The following is a 23,401-nucleotide window of genomic DNA, read 5'->3' as shown; positions in this document are numbered from 1 at the left end:
GATAGAAAATGATGAAATCGAATTTTCAAGTGCCTGCTCCCACGTTCACCACTCAATTTACCTCTCGCTTCCCTACAGAATCGGGTGGCCATGCTACCTCCGGCGCTGGTACTGCCTCCAGCGGCAGTGAATCACATGGCACACAAAAGAAACGTCATTTGCTGCGACGCGTCATGACCGCTGCGCAACATAGTACCACCAGCGTCTCGTCAAGTCGCCAAAGAATCGAATTAAAATTTGATAAATTCGGCAAATCACCGACAACTGGTCGCAGCGGTAGTGTTACCACTCTTCTCACCACCACACCCAACGCAAATGCCACCACTACCATCACGACAGCAACAGCGACGGGCAATAGCAGCGCCAGCGCACTTGCTGCTGCTATGCGCGGCAGCGAAAGTTCACAACCTAAAGAGAAGAAACTTTCCATGCGTGCGGTGCGCAATATTATGCGTTTGGGACGTAGCAGGCAGACATCGCAGTCGCGCGAAAGTAGCACCGAGGATGAAGGCAGGTAAGTTCGAGTTAATCGCAAACGCGTATGAAAGTACACAAATAAAAATGTATATGTAAATACTCATACATACTAGCAAATCACGTACTTATGTTCATATATTCCACCGCAAGGCATACAAATATAATATAAAAATGAGATAAAAAATATGGAAAATATGAAGTTAAATTCAAGGTTGACGCAAAACATGTGCAACTCCAGGAATATATTTGTATCCCGGTTTCATTTTCCGTTACCAAAAGACATACAAAAAAAAACAAACAAACGAAACACACAAAAGTCAGCAACAAGTGAGCATTTTCTATGGCGCGCACCCTCTCGAAGTGAAATGAAAATGGCCTTAAAAGTCGTACACAATATGTAGCTGATTTTTATTTTTGGAAAATATCCATTGCCCACTTGTTGACACTTCACGCCCAAATACTCAATTCGTCTTTCCACTAAAGTGGTCCTCACATCCCCAGTACACACCACATGCATACATTTACATAACTGTAAATGCATAAATAATACACTGAAATTTGACCTTTTACAGCATTCTCAAATTTAACAGCAGCACAACAGGTTGATATTTATCCACTATTATATGCAAGCCTTCATGCTCCTGCTCTTCTGCATATTATCATAATTATCCTCGACCCGAACGGAAATGTTCAGATATGCGAGAATGAATTGCACTGCAAGTTGTTGGCTATATATTGTGTGGGATGTCAACACGTTGATTATCAAGTAACTTGGAGTGCTTTTACTATGTTTATTTTGTAGCTGTTGGCTGGTTGTAGCTACTCTGCCGACCTTTAGCGACACGCTGAGTGCTTGCATGCACATATTTCCATATCATAATACGAATTACTGATATTCAGTAGAGTGTAAATGTGTATGTTTTTTGTATGCGTGCGTGTGTGTGTTAGTACGTAGTTGCATTGTGTGTTCGCCTGGAGTTATAATTTGCTTTAATGAAGAAGCAGGTAAACTATTTTATTTCAATCACCTTCGAATGTTGCAGAATATAGAACAAATATGTATTAATTAAGGAAGAAGTTATTTACATAAAATATGAAATTTAAGTCAGAAGTGCGCACTTTCATTAGGTTAGTAAAAAAATGTTTTCCAATTATACTTAAGATATATGATGAGATGAGTTACTCAAATTTTCAAACAGTTTTACTACTGTGAGTGTGTGCGAATCGATAACAAAGCTTAGGAAAGAAGTTTTTGACAATTGTGAGGTGAATAAAAGTTCACTAGACGAACGCATAGAAAATTTTGGTAATTGCAAATTTTGTATACGTTTACTATTTTTTGTTATAGTGAAGCGTTAAATTCAATTGGAAATGGCATTGTTGTAGAAAATCACCAAGAATTAAGAGAAATTACACTACATGTTTTATGCTTCAAAAGTGTCAATTGAACTTCACACAAGGCAAAGCGTCACATCCTGCTGCATAAGCGCATTGGCCATTATTATTATTATTAGAAGGCCATTACGCACTGCGACCAGAGCTGATCTATTGTGAAAGGCCTATTTTTGTAACCCTAGAGTTTTAGGCTTTTTACAAATTTTAGCACAATTTTGGGTTTGTTGTTCCAAAGATTGCATGGAGATACTACGATACCACCAAAGTGATGAAGTCTCTTTCTGCCCAACGCATGACATTCACAAAGCACATGTTCTGAGCTTTCTATGTCCATTTCGCAAAAGCGGCAGACATTGGTCTCAGATAGACCAATATTATTTAGATCATACCTCAGGCTGCAGTGTTCTGTAAGATATCCTGTTAAAAGACGCAGATCTACTCTGCTTAGTGAGAGAAGCTTATCAGGTATTCCCTTGTTGGGACTTAGGAATAGTTTGGCTTGATGCTGACTGGCACAGTTTAGCCAGTGTGCAGCAAATTTTCTTTCTTCCCATTTCCTAAGGAATTCACTAATGGGGCCTTTCGTGAGTCCACAGAAAGACTCAGGACCAATAAGTTGCATATTTGCTCCTTGTTTTGCAAGGTCATCAGCCATTTTATTTCCCTCATGTCCTTCATATCCCGGAATCCAGCCTGGTGTTACTATGTTGAGGTTTCCTAACGTGTTGAGTAGGTTTAGGCAATCATTTACCAATTTAGAGGTGATAGTTGTTGATAGAAGGGCTTTTAGAGCCGCTTGGCTATCTGAAAGTATGTAGATGTGACTACCTCTCATTTTCCTGCTAAGGCATTCTCTCACACATATTTCAATGGCATGTATTTCTGCCTGGAATATTGTTAGGTAGAGCCCCATCGGAATCGATTTTTTTTTGTTTAGGCCCATTGATTCCTGCCCCGCAATAGCAATGAAATCTGCCTTAAACCGCAGTAACGCGAGAGAACTTAAAGAAGAAAGTAGGTGCTGGAAAAACTTCGTTTTCATATAAAAACCAGTGATGACGAAATATAGATATATGTGTCGGGTGTTTTTAAGACTTTGAAACTTTATAAAGTGACAATTTTTTTTCTTGTTCACTCCTTTCGGGAGCATAGGGCCTCAACAAGACTTGTCTTGCGTTGGTTTCGTCAATCTATTTGATTTTTGACAGGGTAGGTGATTAGCCTGCCGCTACCAATCCTAAATAGTAGAAATGCACAACTGTCGTTGCTTAGGAACAACGCCTTCTTATAGCTTGGAACGCCATCTGTGTTTCACATTTTTCTGCCCGAAGGATCGCTTAAATGGTTGAGGTCTTCGCTAAATTTTGGTGTGTCTACACTATTACCGCGATTGCCCGCTTCTTCTCGTCGGCTCCACTGATGCAATGTGTAACTGTGTGTTTTTTCTTTGTTTTTTGCTTATTTTACCAGTCACTATGCAAATAATGCGCTGACTATTGTGCGAGAGTGAGGATGGAAAGGATAAGTTTGGGTGTGAGAAGTGAGTTTTAAAAATGTTTTTGAAATGGAGAAATATAAGAAAGAGGGAAAGTAGATAAATTTGGAAAAGTACGTGGACCGTGCCTCACGTGGGATTCGAACCCACAACCTCTGGGATGGCAGGTTATTGCACTTACGCTAGACTACCGAGGCAATACAAAACAAAAATATATTGTTAGCATGAATTTGCTTTTATTATAAACTGGTAGATAATTTATGGCATTTATTTTTTGAATATGATATCTGGCATATGTCCGCCGCGGTTATGAGTTACACGATCCATTCGATCAGTCTAATTTTTTACTATTTTCCATAAATTTGGCCGTATGGTGTCAATGGTGGCTTGAATATTGCAATAAATCGACGCTTAAGCGAGCCAAATGTCATCGATATTCAGCTTGTGAGTTCTTTAATTTTTGGAATTAAAAATTCAGGCAGCATACTTCGATAGGGCCAATACCCCCAGTTTAGTTTTAGATGCGCTATGTCCAAAACCCCATATTAAGAGTGCGGAGCCTCCCTGTAGCTAATCTTTCACACTACCATAAAAGGTGTCTGACTGTTTCCTCTTCGGCTTCTACAGAAATCGAAGTACAGGAGTCCTAACCTTCTAGCGTGGTTGCCTATTAGACAATGGCCAGTTAATATCCCTATATTTTTTCTTATAGCTTCTCTGTTAAATCTTAACAAGCTTTTTGATCGGACGCTGTTCCATTTCGGCCATGTCTGTCTGCTTAGTTCGCAAGTTGAGAGGTTTTGCCAACTTGTATTTACCTTATTGATGGTTCCCCTATCCATAAGTAGTTTACAAGTGGCTATAGGCATAGGTATCAGCGTCTTATCCACTTGGGGGTCGAGTGTTGCTCGAGTTAGTTCATCTGCCTTGCAGTTCCCTGCTATATTCCTGAGGCCTGGCTCCCAAATAGGGTGTACTTTGTAGTATTTTGATACGCCATTTAGAAGTTCAAAACATTCTGACTGTTTCATTCAGACTGTTTTTGGCGAGTTTGTTTTAGTTTCTAGCGCTTTTATTGCTGCTTGACTGGCCGAGTATAATTAAGACTTCATTTGTGGATAATACTCTCGTTTTTATTACCGTAAGTCCTTCTTTTATGGCAGTGACTTCCACCCGACTTCCTAGTTTATCGGAGTAAGCCCCTCCACCTACTCTGTTGTCTAGTTTTGAGCCATCTGTATAGATGTTTATATCATTTTCTCTTTGGAAGGAAATACTGTGACGAAGGATTTATCTATGTTGATATCCTTGGTCTTACAGAAATCTGTTGTAACAGGAATGCAGGGGCATTTTTCCTAAAATTGAAGGGTGTCCTCTCTGGTTTGTTCTGAGTAGACCGATTTCTCTTAATCTGAGAGCTGCCTTGGGAGCTGTAGGCTTGCCGAATGGCTCTATTGGTAATGGGTTAAGCATAATGTTTAGTGCTTCTGTGGATGTGGTCCTCAGCGCCTCGCAGATACAAAGACTTGCTATTCTTTGCACATGTACCATAGTTTTTTTTAAATATAACTTATCTAAACCCGGCCACCATACTAGTATACCGCATGTTAGGATTAGTGTCACAATTGCTGTGTTAAGTCAATATACGCCCAACTTAGTCCTATTACCTGTTTACAAGTGTAGAGTGCTATTGTCGCTCTTTTTACTCTATCTTCGACTTTTGACTACCATCTTAGTTTTCTGTCTAGTATTAGACCTAAGTAGAGAGCTTCATCACTAAATGACAGTGCTGTTCCACCTAGAGTCGGAAGAGTTATTTTTGGAATTCTATGTTTCCTAGTCAATAAGATAAGTTCAGTTTTGTTAGGGGTGACGCTTAGCCCATTTGCTTTTGACCAGTTTTAAACCATCTCAAAAGCGGATCTCCCAGCGCTGCTTAGATTCGCCAAAAGCGCTGACATCCTACATGATGTCTACTTTCGGTATTCATAGAGGTCGGTCTCCATCTGGTATCGCTAGGGACCAAAAGGTCTATGCGTGGCTTAATGCCAACCAGGCTAACCTAACCTAACCTATATTTAGAATTGGTAGGGTATCAATATTTATGCTGTGTACTGTATGTTTAATGACGCCGAAAAATAAGCACTAAGCTATAATAAACCACTTGATACTAAAAAATAAAAAACACGTATACCTCAATTGGCGAATCAACTGTTTATCCAGTTGAATTTTTAAATATCCTGAAAAAATAAAGGATATTTCAACTAAAAACAAACTGTTTGTCTTTTTCTTATTTTGTTGAGTGTTTAATAAGTGCTAAATACATTAAATCCTTAATTTTATATGGAAGCAAAGCCAAACACGCCAGATTCTATGTGGCCTGAACGGCCCGGGCTTATAATCAGCCAAGGGCTGTCACTTCAGTAAGATTCCCTGTATATTTATGGGGAATGTTTATGTTGCTACAACAACAACAACAACACCAGCTGGTATATAAGTAATACAAATTAATCTATTGTGGTTTGAATAGCCAACAACATAGATAGGTTAATGACTACAATTAAATCGCACGCCTTCAACACCGAAACGTGCCACAAGTAACCCAAATGCATACATTCACACACATACTCGATATCCTTTGCGAAAGTGCAAATATGTTTACACACCCACACCAACTGCACAAATGATGACAAATTGCCTCTGGAGTGCGCCAGCCAATATTAATACGAGCGCATACCCAGTTCCGGAAACACATACCGACACTCATTTTTATATGTAGTCAACTGTACTGAAAAGGGATGTATTAATGCACTTTGTGTATAAGCAGCAATCGAGATGCCACCAAAACATCATTACACTCATCCAGGATTATTGTCACTGTGTATATGTATATATGTTTGTAGTTATATGCGTGTATGCGTATATGTATATATGTATTATATCATATAAATAGTTGGCTTGCTAGTCTGCAGTTCATTTGTTTATTTATATACATATTTGAAGGCTGGTTAACCTACAACTGCACATACATGCACTTGAATTCCTAACTAAGCATGAATATGTTTGCAGGTATGATTACGCGGAAATTTGCATTTTGCAACAAAATCACCGCAAAATGTGTAGGTTACGGTTATGGGCACAGTCAACGCGGCGTATGTGTAACCTTTAAAGGCCGACACTGTTTGTTTACTCACTTGTGAAGTGTATGCGAGGATGTATGTACTTGCATGCATTCGAGAGCACACTCACACCGTGTTGTTCGTGTAAGCATTGTTCATATACACCAGTGTTTCTCAAATTGTGATAATCATAGCAGAGACAGAAAATGAGAATTAATTTAAATAATATTCGGCCGCCGTAGCCGAATGTGTTGGTACGTGACTACCATTCGGAATTCCAGAGAGAGAATGTTGAGAACGTTGGTTCGAATCTCGGTGAAACACCAAAATTAAGAAAAACATTTTTCTAATAGCGGTCGCCCCTCGGCAGTCAATGGCAAACCTCCGAGTGTATTTCTGCCATGAAAAAGCTTGAAACTGTAGGTCTCTCCATTTGTGGAACAACATCAAGGCGCACGCCACAAATTGGAAGAGGAGCTCGGCCAAACACCCAAAAAGGATGTACGCTCCAATTATATATTATATATATATAAATTAATTAATATAATTTTATATATGAGTTCAGATAGCGAGATGCAATTGGTTACTCTACTTAATATGTATTGTCAATATGTATATCTTCAACACTAGGTGCTACCTTAACCGATGGCTGTTTATCTCATTATATATATAGGTTGACCAGTTCACAGTAAAATTAACCATTCAAATAGGTTTTTGAATAATTTTTTTACTAAATGAAAAAAAAAATATTTTGAGTGACGGAAATCTTTATTTTGAGCTTCACGTGCTCCATTATTTGTTTTTTTATATATTGCAGCTGTCTAGTTCTCTATTGGCTCTAGTTCTATTGGCTATAAGAAAACTTAAAAACCATAAAAGCTGTGGTGAAGATGGAATACCCGCAGAACTTCTGAAATATGGCGGACATGAACTACATAAACAAATATTTACCTTAGTAAGCCAAATATGGCATTCAAATGAAATACCCACTGGATGGGCATCAAGCATAATAGTACCTATACACAAAAAAGGACATAAAACTGAATGCCAAAATTACAGAGGCATATCTTTACTTAATACAGGTTATAAAGTATTTACAAACATTCTATTTGAAAGGCTGAATATTTATGCTGAGAACATCCTAGACGATTACCAATGTGGTTTTAGAAACAACCGCTCAACGATTGATCAAGGTTTTACTGTCCACCAGATATTCGAAAAGTTTTACGAATATAAAATTGATATATTTTGCCTCTTTGTTGACTTCAAACAGGCATTTGACAGTATAAATAGAAAACGGATAAAATACTGCTTTCAGAAAATTGGAATACCTCTGAAGCTAATTAATTTGATTCTCTGTACATTGTCGAACACAACAAGTAAAGTACTGGTGCAAGGAAGCCTGTCAGACCCATTCGAAATCATATCCGGAGTAAAACAAGGAGACGCATTGTCATGTTTAGTATTCAATTTAATGCTACACACGACTGTTAAAGAAATAAACACGAATGGAACATTATTTAATAATGATTTTCAGATATGTGCCTACGCTGATGATATTCTTATTATGGCTAAAGATAGAAACACTCTTATACGCGTCTTTAAATGTATTGATAAAGAAGCAAAAGCTCTGGGACTACACGTAAATACCGAGAAAACCAAATACATGATTCGGTCAGTCAACAACACGACACGCGATGACCTAAGTATTAACAACTTTGCTTTCGAAAATATCACTGAATTTAAATACTTGGGTTTTAAACTATCAGCAGATAAAGATTCGGCGATAGCTATTAACGACAGAATCCAAGCTGCAAATAACGCCTACTACGTTAACATAAAACTATTTAAAAAAAAATATTTGTCCAGAGCACAGAAAATAAGAATGTACAAAGTACTGATACGACCCGTCCTTACATATGGTGCAGAAATATGGACGCTGAAAACAAATGATATTCATCAGCTGATGTGCTTCGAAAGACGTATCATAAGGAAAATATATGGTCCGGTTGCAACAATAGATGGCAGCTACCGCATTCGCTACAATAATGAAGTCGAAGAAATCGTTCAAGGACAAAATATAATACGTTTTATCAAAGCCCAACGAATTAGATGGATTGGGCACGTACTGCGCATGCCGAAAGAGCGAAATGCTAGGAAAGCTTTTATTTTAACACCAATTGGAAGAAGAAAAAGAGGACGCCCACGAAAGCGATGGTTAGATGACGTCGAATCAGATCTTAAGCAAATGAACGTACACAACTGGAGAGATGTAGCCATGGATAGAATAAAGTGGCGAAAAATTGTTGATGAAGCTATGGTCCACCACGGACTGTGAGGCTAAGAAGAAGAAGAAGAAGCTGTCTAGTTCCCAATCGTTCATCTTTTGATACCAAAATAATTGGGTAAATTTTTTATTTCATTAATTTAGGTGATTCCCATGCCTGAAAAAAGAAAAGAAACAAGAGAAAATCTAAACGGGAAATGTCTTTTGGATACAGCAGATACTTCTGAATAATTTTTAACCGGTGTAGTAATATAAGATCGGGTATTGCACTGCTTTACAAATATAAATGTTTGTTAAATTTGGTTTACAAAAAAGATGCGCACCAAGTGGGATTGCTAAAAGCATCTCATCAAGGTGGAGCCGTGTTTGTGACTTTGGTACCTACGTCCAGGTGCCTCTCCTAATTGCGTAATGGGGTTATATGCTATCGATTCTATCACATCTATTAGTTTGTCACCAATGCGGCATCGGAAAATTGTAATATCGTTTCTCGATATCAACTTGTCGTCTGTTTGAGTTGGTTTTGCGTCTCATGCGTTCGTGCTTGTCGTCTGTTCATGAACACAGTCATTCCCACAAGAGATCTGTTTCAAAATGGCTTCTTTGGGCGACGCATCTGGGTATCTGCTAGATATTCTATATTGGTCGCATTCGCTTTGCTTCCGCTTTGACTCGCATTCTTAGTTTCGCAGTTTTATTACTATCCTTGCTGCAAACCGTTTTACTACTTCCCATTTCTCTTTCGAGTTCAGCATTTGCGTTACAAGATGCACTCTCATTTCGCTGTAGCACTCCGAGTAGGTCGAATTGTCTGCTAGATTAAAACGGTGGAGGTACGCAAGAAAGCCTCCATGTCCGCAGAGAATTTGGGTTAGATAGTAATCCGTTTCGCTGTACCTTCTGCTTATCCATTCATTTAGTTTTGGGATCAGCTTATAACATACGACCTTTGGAGAAGTGATCCCATCTATTTGGCCACTTTGCTGTCGAACGTTCGCGCTCGGTTATCTTACCTTCAGGTGTCAGTTTGTGCCCAAATAAGTGATACAGTCGCTTAAGTTCTTCTGCTCGCATATCAAAGGAAATTTTACTCGCTATAACACAGGTGGCATCATCAGATATTGTTCTGTATGCCTATGCTACTCTGAGTGCGCTAAGTCTGTTAGCTTGCAGTACCTCCTTCGTCTTCCTGACCATGCTGGAGGAGCGTTTTGGAGAATAGAGTCAATAATAATTGAAAGAATCTTTCTTCTACCTTCTTGAGGTCCTCATTTTTTTAGTAATATACGCATAAGTGCGTTATTCACACATTGTCTTGTTACTGCTTATTTTTAAATGCTCCTTGAATGATAGCTTATCATGGATGTGAACTCCAAGATACTTTACCCATGCTTGAGATGCAATGTCATCGATTGTAGATTTGGCTTTTCGGAATCCGAACTGGTTGTCAGAGAGTCCGCCAGGCGCTTCCAAATGTTCCTGTAATCGCTCAGCTATTATGCGCTCAAAAACCTTTTCAATAGTGTCAAGCATACAGAGAGGCCTGTACAAAGTCGGCAGGTTTCTTACCGGGCTTCAAAATTAGGACTAAAAGCTATTTTTCCAATTCTTGGGGAACGTGCCTTCAGACACCTGCTATGAAGATTAGCAAATACAATTGGATTTGCACAAGACGCGGCCTTAAAAGCAATGTTGGGTATACCATGAAGGCCCGACGCTTTATTATCGTTTATTCGGAACGGCGTGTTCAGCACCTTTGCTACCGATACTGCAAGTGTCTCGTATACATCATGTGCGTGCTTACGTGATTATTTCCTTCCTGTTGGGGAAGGAGTGTTGTAACTATTTTTTCTAACAGAATAGGGCATGTTGGTTATTCACCCAGAAAGTCTTGATTATGTGTAAAACTGCTCTCGAATATTGTACCGCCTCTCACTGCTCACGAATTTCTGACCAAGAACTTTATAAATGTCATCGAATAATTATGGCATTCACACGTTATGTAATCGGCTGACTTTTTCTTTTTTCCAAAACTCAAACAACCATTTCGAAGCTACCCATTTTCAGTCGATAGAAAACATAAAACAGAATTCTCGTAAGTACAATAATCGATTCCGAAAAATACATTTGGGAATTATAATATTTTGTTGATTGAATTATTTATTGGCAAGAATCGAGTCACATTAAATAGGTAGCAGCGCACAGTGGGGATTTTTTGATAAATTTTATTCAAAAATAGCTAGAGGATCCAATTGTGGACCAATTTTATTAATTTTATAACCTTAGAATTCTCGTGAATGATTTTGGAAGAGATTGTCTAGGCCCAAACTTCAATTTTTTTTATTATGTCACAACACGCCTTTGATGACCCTATTTCATCACCCCGAAAGGACAAATGGCCAACGAATTTGGACTTAATAACCCCAAAAATATGTATACAAACTTCTTTTTAATTTTTCCGATGAATATTCTATGTTTGACCTTCAATTTGTCCCCGCAAGGACAAATGGTCAACGAATTTGGTTTCGACAATCCCAAGAACGTATATATCAATTTTTTCAAATTTTTCCGGTCAATATTCTAGGTTTGTCCTTGAACAAAATTAGTTTTTAAGGTTTTAGGTAGTTGCGTGATAATTTCACCTCTTAAGGAGGGGCCGGAAATTCGCGTACTTGCCGGGATGTATTGCCGTTGATTTGAACTACAATAAAAATATGCCAAAGATGCCCCTATTCAAGGATGTGGTGTGATATAGGTAATACAAAAAAAAAATCGAAATTTGGGCCTAGACAATCTCTTCCAAAATCATTCGCGAGCATTTTAAGATAAAAATTAGTAAAATCGGTTAATAATTGTCTTCTTTAGGATTTATGAACAAAAGTTGTCGAAAAATCCCCATTGTGCAGCGGTAGGATTGCATTTTTTATTATTTCCTTTTCTATCTATTCTATCTCTAAATATGATTCATGTTACTCTGAACTTTCAAGATTGGTTGACAGAATTTCAAATTTTAGAGTCCCAAAGCAAAAATCAAATGCACTGCTCTTGATGATTTTTCTCTACTGCTGTTACCACGAAGAAGCCTACTCTGAAGACTATAAAAGAAACTTCAATGAGTAATAAATATTTTGTATTTGATTGTCAACTTTTTGTACTTCTTTATCAACACTCTCTTCCAGTCCCACCAGCAACACAACAGTTCCCTTGCGTCATTAATATTTTGCTTCGGATTCGACATGATCTTCCTTGTTAAAATTACCACTTTTATAGCGTCGAAAGCACAACCTATATCTTTTTAACGAAGGAGTATGTTTAGCGTAAATTTTCGCTGACATGATGATATTCAGCAGCTTTTCTTGCGAATGCTATCTTTTTGGAGCCTTTACTGAAATATTTGGAAATGAAAAAGAAGAATATTTCCACTTTGGCGATTTGAGATACATTCAGCTAGTCAATGAAAATCATACGATGAAGCATAGCTATGAACGTATGTATGTATAGTGTAGTTCTGAGCTGTTGTACGAGTAAATCTCTCATTTTCGAGTTGTGCACAAAATATATTTTTGCGCAATTTATACCTTTTAGAAAGTGCACAGGCACTTCTTTTTTGCCTAAAGAATCATCACACGCAGCAATACTAAAAAACTCCCCCTCGTTTGGAACCGTCGCCCACCCTGACCCGGCTTTCGCATTCCTTCAGGGTGGCGTTCCATCTTCCTCATTACAAAAGTCTATGCCTATGTGCCTGCGTCCACGTCCCGCTTTTGTATACGGAGAATTCTTTCGCGAAACCACTGATGATCTCCCACGTTTTTTCGCTACTTGGCATCTTGTCGATTACATTTTCAATGCTTACCAATGTGACCGACTGCATTCTCCAGCGTTCCACGTTCTTATTTCCAACGCTAGAACGTGTGTTCAGCGTCATCTTCGGCGGTATTCCCATATACAGGGTTGGCCATATTAAACTGACCCATGTGATTATTAAAAAAATATGGAAAAAGAAACATTTTTTGTGTTTCATTGTGAAAAACATTTAATTTAGTTCAAGGAGATTCGTTTACATCACTTTTTGAATATGATATCGCGCAAGTGGTCGCCCTTAGCTCGTATAGCGTAATGTGCCCGTTTTTCGGCGTTTTCCATAGTATGCATGTAGGGTGTTCACATTTACTTATTTTGAACAGGTATTTCTGGAAATATGCGTGCCCCGAAAGCATTTGGGTTATATAAAAATTCACTCTCTTATAAGCCTAGTCGTCAACCTGCCGCGTGTTTCCTTAATCCACCGGCCTTGCCATATCCTTAGCGTTACTTTTTGCTGCTACTTTCACAACAATAATACTCTTGTTATGTTTATGTTAATGTTGCTCAAAGTAATACCGTGTTTGCCTAAAGGCGTTTAAGGCTACAGTAGACAAAAAAAATCTGTTTGCCAAACAGAGGCATTAATATAACAAAAAAAATTGTATAGCTTACCAGATGGTAATGGTAATGGTATATATATGATATTGTGCGCCCCTAATTACTTAATTATAATTATTTAATGTACCGAGGAATCGAACCAGCTCTTTAGGAGGGAGCAATTGTAGGATTTCCTCCTCTAGTAGGTACGAGCCCAGGATTTTGTGTCTCCTGTGGCTTAATGCCTCACAGTTGGTGATTAAGTGTTCCATAGACTCCTCTTCATCACAGCAGAATCTGCATGATCTTGTGCTAGATAACCCTATTGTGTTAAAATGCAATGTGTAAGCTATTCTAGGCTTTGAGAACCAATTGGCTGTCCATATTTTAATTTTTCCTTCCTCGAACCCTCTTTGGATATGATTTCCACTGTTTCCATTTTGGCGAAGAGCTCCGCAAGGGAAATTGTGGTATCTGTACTTAGTGTTAGGGATTTGTGTGCTCGAGGCCCCACTTTTCCTGCTCCTACTCCTTGGAGCGTTTTGGAACCATCTGTGTACCATTTTTGTGAGTCATCATTTATCCATTTTGGGTTAATGGGCTAGCTTACCAGATAAATCAATACATTAAAAATTACATACTCGAAGTATTAAAGTGAGATAAATGTCTAAATACTTTTATTTTTCTTGCAACTACATATTTCATTTTGACCTAATTCATATCTCAAACAAATCTTGACTGGTTGACTTGGAAGTACGGATGGTTTTTGAAACATTTACATATGTTGGGTTTTTGGCCGAGCTTCTTCTACAATTTGTGATGTGCGTCATGATGTTGTTCCACAAATGGAAAAGGCCAACAGTTTTGTTCCGGTAGATGGTTTTTTACGAGAAGCATTTTCAGACAAGGCGAGGGGCGACCACTGTTAGAAACAACTTTTTCTATCATTTGGACTTTCATACTCGGAGATTTGAACTCGGGCACTTCACTTTGGATCAGGTAGATAAATAGAAATCACTCAACACCGTTAATAAGAACCAAAAACAAAATCTCAGAAATCAACGATAATTTTGAGTCACTTGAAACTTACACTTTATAATACCAGAATTCAATGGACTATAAAACTATAATTTTTTCGAAAGATTCTGATTAAAAAGTGTGAAATTTTGAACAAAATTTTAAACATTTTTTTCGAATTGGCTTAACGCTTGGATTTATATGGTTTCTCTAGGAGAATGAACTATAGTACTTTATATTTTCATAAAAAAAATATTAAAATTAAATAAGAAGCAAATAAATACCTAACAAACTTTAATCAGTAAGTCGTCGCGCTATAGTTATTTAAAAAAGTGTATATATAAAAAGCATTTGAGAGCACCTGCTATTGACAATAGTAACTTACAAATAGCATACAGCCTCTTAACCTCTTGCGCTGGAAGATAATTTTGAAAAGCCGGTGACTGTATTGTGTAAACCAATTTATAACAAGATCGTGCTTAGAAGAATTTCTATTACATAAAGCTTTTAGCAGAGTGTATTTAACGAATGCATATAATCACAATATTTAAATGAATATAAATAAAATAATATTTTAAAGAATTTTTTAATAATTTTTGTACAGTGCGATATATTTCAAAACAATCAGGAATGTGTAGTGCAACCAGGCATTTTTTACATTCCCATACTTTTTTCATTTCCATAGCTTCACTGCATTTCTTTTGTTTTGCATATACCCGACAGCTTCGTTAAGGCTTTTGTTTACTTTGTGTACGAAGAATTTTTCTTGGGAAATCTCCCCACTGTTTTGCGTACAAAAGCAATGGTATGTTTTCTAAAGAAGCGCTTGATTATTCAGGAATATTAACATTTTGTAGAATTTCTTCTGCAATGCCCAGTCGAAATATTGAGAATGAATATTTCTTAGAATTTGGCAACTTGCTTCCTTACAGTGCATAGCACGTCATTGTCAGTCCAGAGCAGATAGCAAGTCGACGTGCATTGCACGCCTTTTCAGCTTTAATGTATGTTTACCATTTTGTTGTTATAGCTCATTTCTTACAACACTTACAAAAAATGTCCTTTTACTTTGGCATACACTTAAAGATTTTCCTAACGTAATGTGGTGTCGAAATGCATTCATAATCCAGTGCGTGTCATTTGTGATGATGTTGGCTTTACACAAGGCTACCACACACCAACTATACGATTCTTGGAATCTAATATAGTGCAAATCGTTGTAGTAGGAGTATGTACATTTAATACAAGAATGATGTTACTAGAGAGTTGCTGTGAATTCCTTCCCCTACTGCTGCATTCATATTCTTTCGAGCTGACATTTTATAAATAGCTTCTTTTTATAGGAATTGTAATTTGTGGCTTTGAAATGAATTATAAACATTTGTTCGTTTTATTTAAAATTCTAAGTATTTTTAAACCAAGTATTCACATGCTGCCGCCGTAGCCAAATTGGTTGCTGGGTGCCTACCCCATGTAAGTGCACAGGTTCGCAACCCCGGGCACGAAACACGAATTGAGAAAATGTTTTTCTAATAGCGTTCGCTCCTCGGCAAGCAATGGCAAATCTCCTCATGAAAAAGCTCATCATAAAAAACCAATACTAGCCGTTCGGAGGCGGCATAAAACTGTAGATGCCAAAAATCAATTAAATTGTTTAAGCGCCAATTATAAGTATACTAAACCCTACAAATAAACCAATTTGCAGAAAATTTTACGATGATGTCCAAAGTACTTGGATCACTCGACATGGAATCGCTCACTTACTTGGCGCGCAGAGATTACGAAATTATTTTCTTCTAAGAGATATCTATGGGTGCAAGAATCTTAAGAGGCGATTCAAAAAAACGAGTTTTTCGATAAATTAGGTATAAATTACTTTCAGTTAAATCTTTGCGACTGTATGCAAATCTTATAATTTGTTCTACTATTCTCATATATGTTAAGTTAAAATATTAATTATTTTATAAGACCACCACTGAAATTTCAAAATTTGAGGCCTCTGCAGGCTACAGAAGATATCGTTCGGTTGGACTGAAATTTGGCACACACTTTATTAGTCTAGCAGTGCAACTTTTCCGCACTAGAATTCGATCCTAAAAAAAAAAATTGTTCGGCCCACTCTTCTATAGAGACTTCCATTTGCAGGATTATATCGACGCATACGGCATATTGAAAGCGAAGGTCGACCAAGTAATATTTCCATAAATTTTATGTACATACCATATATATACTATATACATACGAAAAATAGTTGGTGCTGTTTGCGAAAACGGCCACAATCGGCTGGTCACATTATAACGGCAGACGATGCATATCCACCAAAGAAATTTTTAGAAAGAAATAAAGGCAAAGGAAGTGCAGAACTCCTATGGTTGGATGGCGTAGATCGGAACGCTGATCTATTTGGTGTAGGAACTGTTTGGTTTGAGCTATTTGGGATTACTCAAGCGGGAGGTAAATCGAACAGGAGACAAATGTTACAGCAAGCTTAGACCCGGACCGGGCGGTTGAGCGAGCAATGATGATGAGGATGACATATATACAGTGTACAGTGTTTGATAGAAAAGTATTGAGCCTTATTTTTTTCAGCAGTTTTGTTAAACCTTTTGGTTATACAACTATTGTAATATTCTTCAAAATAGGACCCTTGACCGTCAATACACCGCTGGTAGCGATCCTTCCACTGCAGGAAACGTTTTTTAAATTCATCCGCCGGAATCGCGTTCAATTCGGCTGTCACAGTTTTTTGGATCGCCTCGATGGAGTCGAAACACCAATCCCCTTCAGCTTTCTTATCAGGCGCGGGAACAAGAAGAAGTTCGGAGGGGACTGGTGATACAATTGTCTAAAGTATTATCCTGTTCGTCACTTTCCAATACTTCACGACTCTTTTCCACACGCAATTGCTTTTGTTCATCAGTCAAAACTTTGGAACCAATTTGCCACACACTTTGCGCATTTCAAGTTTTCCGGTCACGATTTCTCGCACATTGTAAAAAGTTAAATTTAACTCTTCACTGATCTCACGTAGACTAGCACGACGGTCAATGTTAAAAATTCATGAACCCTGTTCACATCTTCGTCTGTTTGCGTCGTCGAAGACCTTCCAGGTCGCTGTTCGTCTTCGACGTCCTCCCGACCTTCCTTGAACGACTTGTTCCACCGTTTTACCTCGGCACTGGACAGAGATTGGTCCCCGTAAGCCTCCTTGAGTAGTCCAATGGTTTCGGTACTCGTTTTGTTTAGCTTTACGCAAAATTTGATCGAGTAACGTTGCTCCAACGATCGCTGCATTTTCGCCACTGCAAAATCCTAACACACTTTCAAAACAGCTTTCACGCGCGGAGCGATGTTGACTGCACCGCTGTTGCCAGCGAACTGGGACCGGTTTCTAGTGGAAGGGGAAGGTCCAACGATCATTTTCCCCCACCAGCCGATTCGGTTGATCGCTTGGCAGACGTTCCGCGCGGGAAGGCTCATTACTTTTCAATCAAATCCTGTAACACTCTTTTAAAAGTGTAAAAAAAGTTGATAATTTGTTATGGGAGGGCTAAGGTGTTCGCTCAAGAGAAAAAAATCAAAAACAAAATCTTAAAGATTTGGGATATGTGCTAAAAATAGTGTCCGCTTATGAAAGGTGTCTGTTTAAGGAGATGTCCGTTAGGAGAGAGTAGACTGTAGTACATATACTCTGCAGCGAAAATCCGAACTACTCGGCAAATATTCGGGAATAGTGAGTCGGGGACAGCCGCAGCGTTACCTGAGTGTCTACTCAGTATAGCGATGCGACAAAAACTCTATTACAAAAACAATTTGTTGTCTGTATTCGAACAAACGTTGACAATTAAGCTTGTAAGCTATATTTCTAAGAGATATATTGAAAGATATAAAAGGTGGCGCAAAATTAATAACCCTATCGGAATTTTTATCATTTTTGTAAATGGCGTCGTGCTTCATTCATATTTGAACTAGACAGCTGTAGTATGTACACAAACAGCGAGCAATGGGGCACGTAAAGACCACTCAAGCAAATTTTTTTATTTACTAAAAGAGGTTGTCTGTAAAGTCGGTTTACTGACGATAGTTTAACGTGACAACATCATAAGAAAATACTGATGGAATGGTTGCAATTTTCAAAAGAAAATTTTAATTTTATTTGTTTGATAGATATTTTGTATGGATATAGAGGAGGAGGTAAATGGAATTGCAATGGAATAGGTCAAGTTACATTTACACAAACGTGAAAAATGACGAAACATTTATCAAATTCATGAAAGATATCTTCAATTTCGATTGTGCATCAGACGTTAATAAGTCAACAACACTAAGAGGCACCATCATCGATTTGCCTTTTTCAAGACACTTTACACTCGAAACACTCACTTTCATTTCCTACTTTTTCTATCATCGTCCTATTCTCAACAGAGAAATGGTTCATTACCATGCACACAGGAAGAAGGCATATGCAAATACAAGTATGTGAATTTATATACAAATGCGCATATACATTTATATACATACATATATATGCTCACTCAAGTAGGGCAGAGCCACATGTCGAACGTTGCCGAACGCGGGGGCCGATTGTGCTCTTTGTCGTTCGTTCCGCGCTCTCGCTTGCAGTTCAAGCACATTAGCTTACATTTGCTTGCGTACGGAATAGATTCGTATATTTGATATGTCCATATGACTTGTATGCATCTTTACATATAGATTTGTTCTTTTTGAAAATTGCGCGAAATTGTATATGTATATGCATGTTTATATACCTATATTAGTATACAACATATCTTATAAGGTATATGGTAAATATTACCATACATTTTTTCCTTCATATATAATAAAAAAATTAATAATAATAACATTAAAACAACAGGTATTATTAACAAACTTGGTTTTATTTTAAATTCTTCAAGTAAATCAAATTAATAATAATCAATAAGAAGGCATATGCAAATAGAAATACGTGAATTTATATATGTATGTACATATGCGCATATACATACATATATACACTCACTTAAGTAAGAGAGAGCAAGATATCGAACATTGCCGTTCGTTCCGCGCTTTCGCTTGCAGTTCATTCAAGGTAACGGCAATGAGCAAGGTAACGACAAATGAGCAAGGTAATGACAATTGAGCAAGGTAACACTAATGAGCAAGGTAACGACACATTTTTCCGTGCGTGCAGCCCGCTAAATCGAATTATAAGACGTTATCACGTCAAAAAGTTACTGAAAAACAAAAGTGGATGGTAATTTTGCACCACCATCTATATTTAAATGTTATATTGCTATTCCAAATAATAAATTTCCTTTCGTATTACGATTCGCACCGGATTAGAGAGTAGAGCCTCTGAGCATCGGGATGAGCTCATGAACTGATACTTGATGAAAAAAAGCTATTCTAGTGCGGGAGTGACTAGAATTGAAGCAGTCACAAAATGGTCAATTTGTGCGCTAAAAATATTCTTCTATTACATATGCTGAAGCATAGACTGGTGATTCTGTGGGCATCCTTATGAGAAAGCTAGCAGTGAAAATAGAACACGATCTATTACGAATCTAATTCACTTCGAGGTGCATACATACATATGTATATAGCAGTATATGCAAATATATGAGTATGAAGGCAACTTGCACTGTATAAGAGCGAACATTGAAATCGTCTCGAAATTCCAACCATTAAGCACATACATACATACAATATTCTGCTCATTCTGCAAAACTTTCAGTTTTAATTCTCAAATTATACCAACTTTTGTCTAACTAGCAAAGTATGTCTGCGATTCCCTAAACTTTCAGCTAAGCTTTCTCCCTTTACGACTATGTAACTCAATATGTTCTACGACTTACATTCATGTAAACATTTCTACTGTTGCTTACAAGAATTTTTTGATGCTTTTTTATTATTATTGCGGTGAAAAACAGTTCAGATATTTCTTGCATTCAGTGTTGTGCTCACAACATTCAACATGTGGAACATTTGCCTGAATTTTGTTAGTGGCTTATCGCCATAGTGGCATGTGTACCTACATACATAGTGAATATGTGCAATAAAATACTCTGCATTCTTACACATCGTTAAAAAACAAATCGTTACTTATACTTTCCATCATAAGTTTAGTGTAAGTGATGTTAGTTTAGTTCTGAACAATTTGGCCGATTGTCAGCTCCTCATTCTACGTATATATACAGGGTGAACTATATGAAGTGCTACCTATTCAAAACACCATAACTTTTTTGTTAGTTAGTTAGTTTTTATTGATTTCAAAGACAAACTTGGTCAAAAATTATTACAATTCTAACATACATATATTCACTTTAGCTCGATATGACCACCTTTTGCCTTCCTTATAGCCTTCAAATGGTCAAAAAATGAGTTGCATGCTGCACGAATGTGATCTTGAGGTATTTCAGCCCATTATCATATAATCGCTTTTTTCAGCGCATCCATACTGGCACCTCACCTTGCTCTCCAAAATGAACCAAATGGAATAAACCATCGAATTTGCGTCTGGCGAATTCCAAAGTTATTGTGTGGACGAAATGAAGTGTGGAACATGATTTTTTAACCATTCTTGGTTCACACGAGCTTTTTGAGACGGTGCCGAGTCCTGTTGGAACGTCCCTGGTCTACGACCGAAATGTTTGCATGTCTGCGGCTCTAAAGCAGCTTCTAAAACATTTTCCCGATAATAAGTCGCATTCACTTCGACACCAGGCTCGATAAAAACGATTGGAGAGCGTCCATCAGCGGTCACTGCGACCCAAACCATTACTTGCAATGGGAAATTGCTTCGAGTGGCGATACGTAGGCTCAAATTCTCGTATGAGCGTTCGGTCAAGTAAACATGATCGTTTTGAGTGTTTATGAACTGCTTAATAGGAAAATTTGTTTCATCAGAAAACACAATGTTAGGAAATTCGCCATGTTCGTGCAAGCGCAACAACTCCTTTGCGCTTTCGCACCGAACTTTTTTTTGCTGTGGGGAAAGATCGTGTGCTTTTTGGAACTTGTAAGCCTTCACCTTGAGCTCATTTTTCAATATGCGTCGAATGCCGTCTTGCGATATTTTCAGTTCTTTGTCGAGCCTGTGAAAATCATATTCTAGGGATAAAAATAAGAAACTTTGCCGAAGGAACAATACCTCTAAAACGATTTCTGATGTCCCCCACATTTGGGTCGAACTGTTTAGTTTCTTTTCTCATGTAAAGGCCAAAAATGGTGATATTTTGAAATGATTGTATGGGGAACCCCCCAGGGGAGTTCCAGGGGGTGTACCACTGGCATGGGTGGCATGGGGGTCTCTTCGAGCATTTCCTAGTGCACCATGCCCCCCCAGTCCCATCAAACTCATATTATATCAAAATTCTTTGAAGGAAGAACCGGCCTGGTTCTCGACTTTGACGTATCTCCTGGAGCCGCCCACACCTTTCATTGCTTCATATTGGTGGGATAGGCATAATTTCTCATCTCACGTGACGCTTCGGTACAAAAAGGGCAGTTTGTGACTGTATGTTGCTCGTTGACATACGAGATGCGGAGAAACAATTTTAAGGCGATTTTCTTTGTTTTTTTCGTTGTACTCGAGGGGCACCCAGGCTCCCAATTTGCCGGTAAATCCCATTTAATGAAGTTGAATTTGACTCGTTCTATGATTGTAGTTCTTTCGCCAATTTTCGATTGGTTTGCCGAGCGTTCTCCTTCACAAGTGATTTGAGACGTTCTTCATCGAATTCCGAAGACCCTCCGCTTCGGGATGTGTTATCAACGTTAAAGTCGTCATTTTTGAACTTTGCAACCATTTCCGTGCTGTATGTAGACCCGCCTATGACACCATCTCCATAAACTTCGCAAATTTCCCGGGCTGCTTCGCAAGCTTTTTGATCTCGATGAAAAGCAAAGAAGAGCAGATGTCGAAAATATTGATTTTTGCCTCCTGGGTATTCCATTTCTAAGCCTCAAAACTAATAAAAAATTAAATGACTCAAAAATATACAATAAATGGCATAGTTTTGCAGAGCAGAAACAGATAAATTTACTTGTTCTATTTCGCCAGCGCTTCTCTATTTCACAATTGAAGTTTTTTCAGTATGCCAATATTCCAGATCGTCCTCACTTAACAAAGGCATCGTATTTGAATGTGTATAAATCATCGAAACTCTCCTCAGGAAAATGTTAAGTTGAGTTTACACTAAATTTCAGTGCTTTAAAAGTTAAAACGTACCTTTCCACTTATGTGTCCTTCTAGGAAGAAATTTGAATACATATATTTATAATCTGTACATATGTACATGCATACATACATATGTACTCGTACTCGTTTGTAAGCACATCTGTACGCTTAATATCCAACATAACAACATACATTGTTACAGCTCACATTTGTTGCACAACATTTAATGCATTTTACGCTGTTTTTCGTTAATGGGTGACCTACGCGACCTAGCGGATAATATTCCAACTGCTAACGGTTTGTCTGATGTAACATTAAAGCCAATTAAAAGTGAGTGAGTATAGTTACGTTGTTGCAAATAGCGGCGGAGAAATGCGTTGGAGTTGTAGATATTCGCAGTGTTAAATAATTTTCAATTTGTGGTTAGTTATAAAATAGTAGTGAATGCACTTGGTTGAGCGGTGGGGAAAAGTTTGCATTAGCACTGGCTGGTTTGATAGCTTAGTGGGAGAGGGTTTTAGCGTCATAAAAACTATAGCTCTGGCTACAACTTAAACTGTATTTTCTGCATTACATTTCTTATATTCTGCGTCCATGCGGCTCAGCGATATTGTACTACGCGATATCAGTGTGGTTCAAAATGTATAGGTGTAAGAGAGGCTCGAGTCCTCACTTAGTAATTTTGGTATACACAAATACATTCATATATTGTAGTAATAAATCTCTCAGACTGACGAATATAAATATTCGTAGGTATTGCGGATAGTTGTCGCTTAATTATAGTGCTGTACAACTGAGTGTCTGGTGTATTTCCCAACTAATCAGGATTGAATAGGTGGTGGCAAATCGTGGGTTTATGGTTATGACGTGGAAACCAAAGCTCAATCATCTCAATGGAAGCTACCGCACGAACCAAGATCGAAAAAAGCGCGCCAAGTTCGGTCGATTGTAAAAGTTTTGCTTACCGTTTTCTTCGATTTCAGGGGCGTTGTGCATCATGAGTTCTTGCCATAGGGTAAAACGGTCAA

General features: G+C 38.0%; 1 protein-coding gene across 1 annotated transcript in view; it reads left to right on the top strand.

The window, feature by feature from the left end:
* Nucleotides 1-23,401, top strand: part of LOC128858223 (otoferlin-like) — a 192,099-nt gene that overhangs the window by 121,152 nt on the left and 47,546 nt on the right. The window contains exon 8 of the mRNA XM_054094303.1: nucleotides 79-514. Coding sequence (XP_053950278.1) covers nucleotides 79-514 — 436 coding nt within the window. The remainder of the gene's footprint in view (nucleotides 1-78; nucleotides 515-23,401) is intronic.

The sequence above is a fragment of the Anastrepha ludens genome, chromosome 3, assembly GCF_028408465.1.
Source record: "Anastrepha ludens isolate Willacy chromosome 3, idAnaLude1.1, whole genome shotgun sequence".
NCBI lineage: Eukaryota > Metazoa > Arthropoda > Insecta > Diptera > Tephritidae > Anastrepha > Anastrepha ludens.
This window is presented reverse-complemented; position numbering and strand designations above follow the sequence as displayed.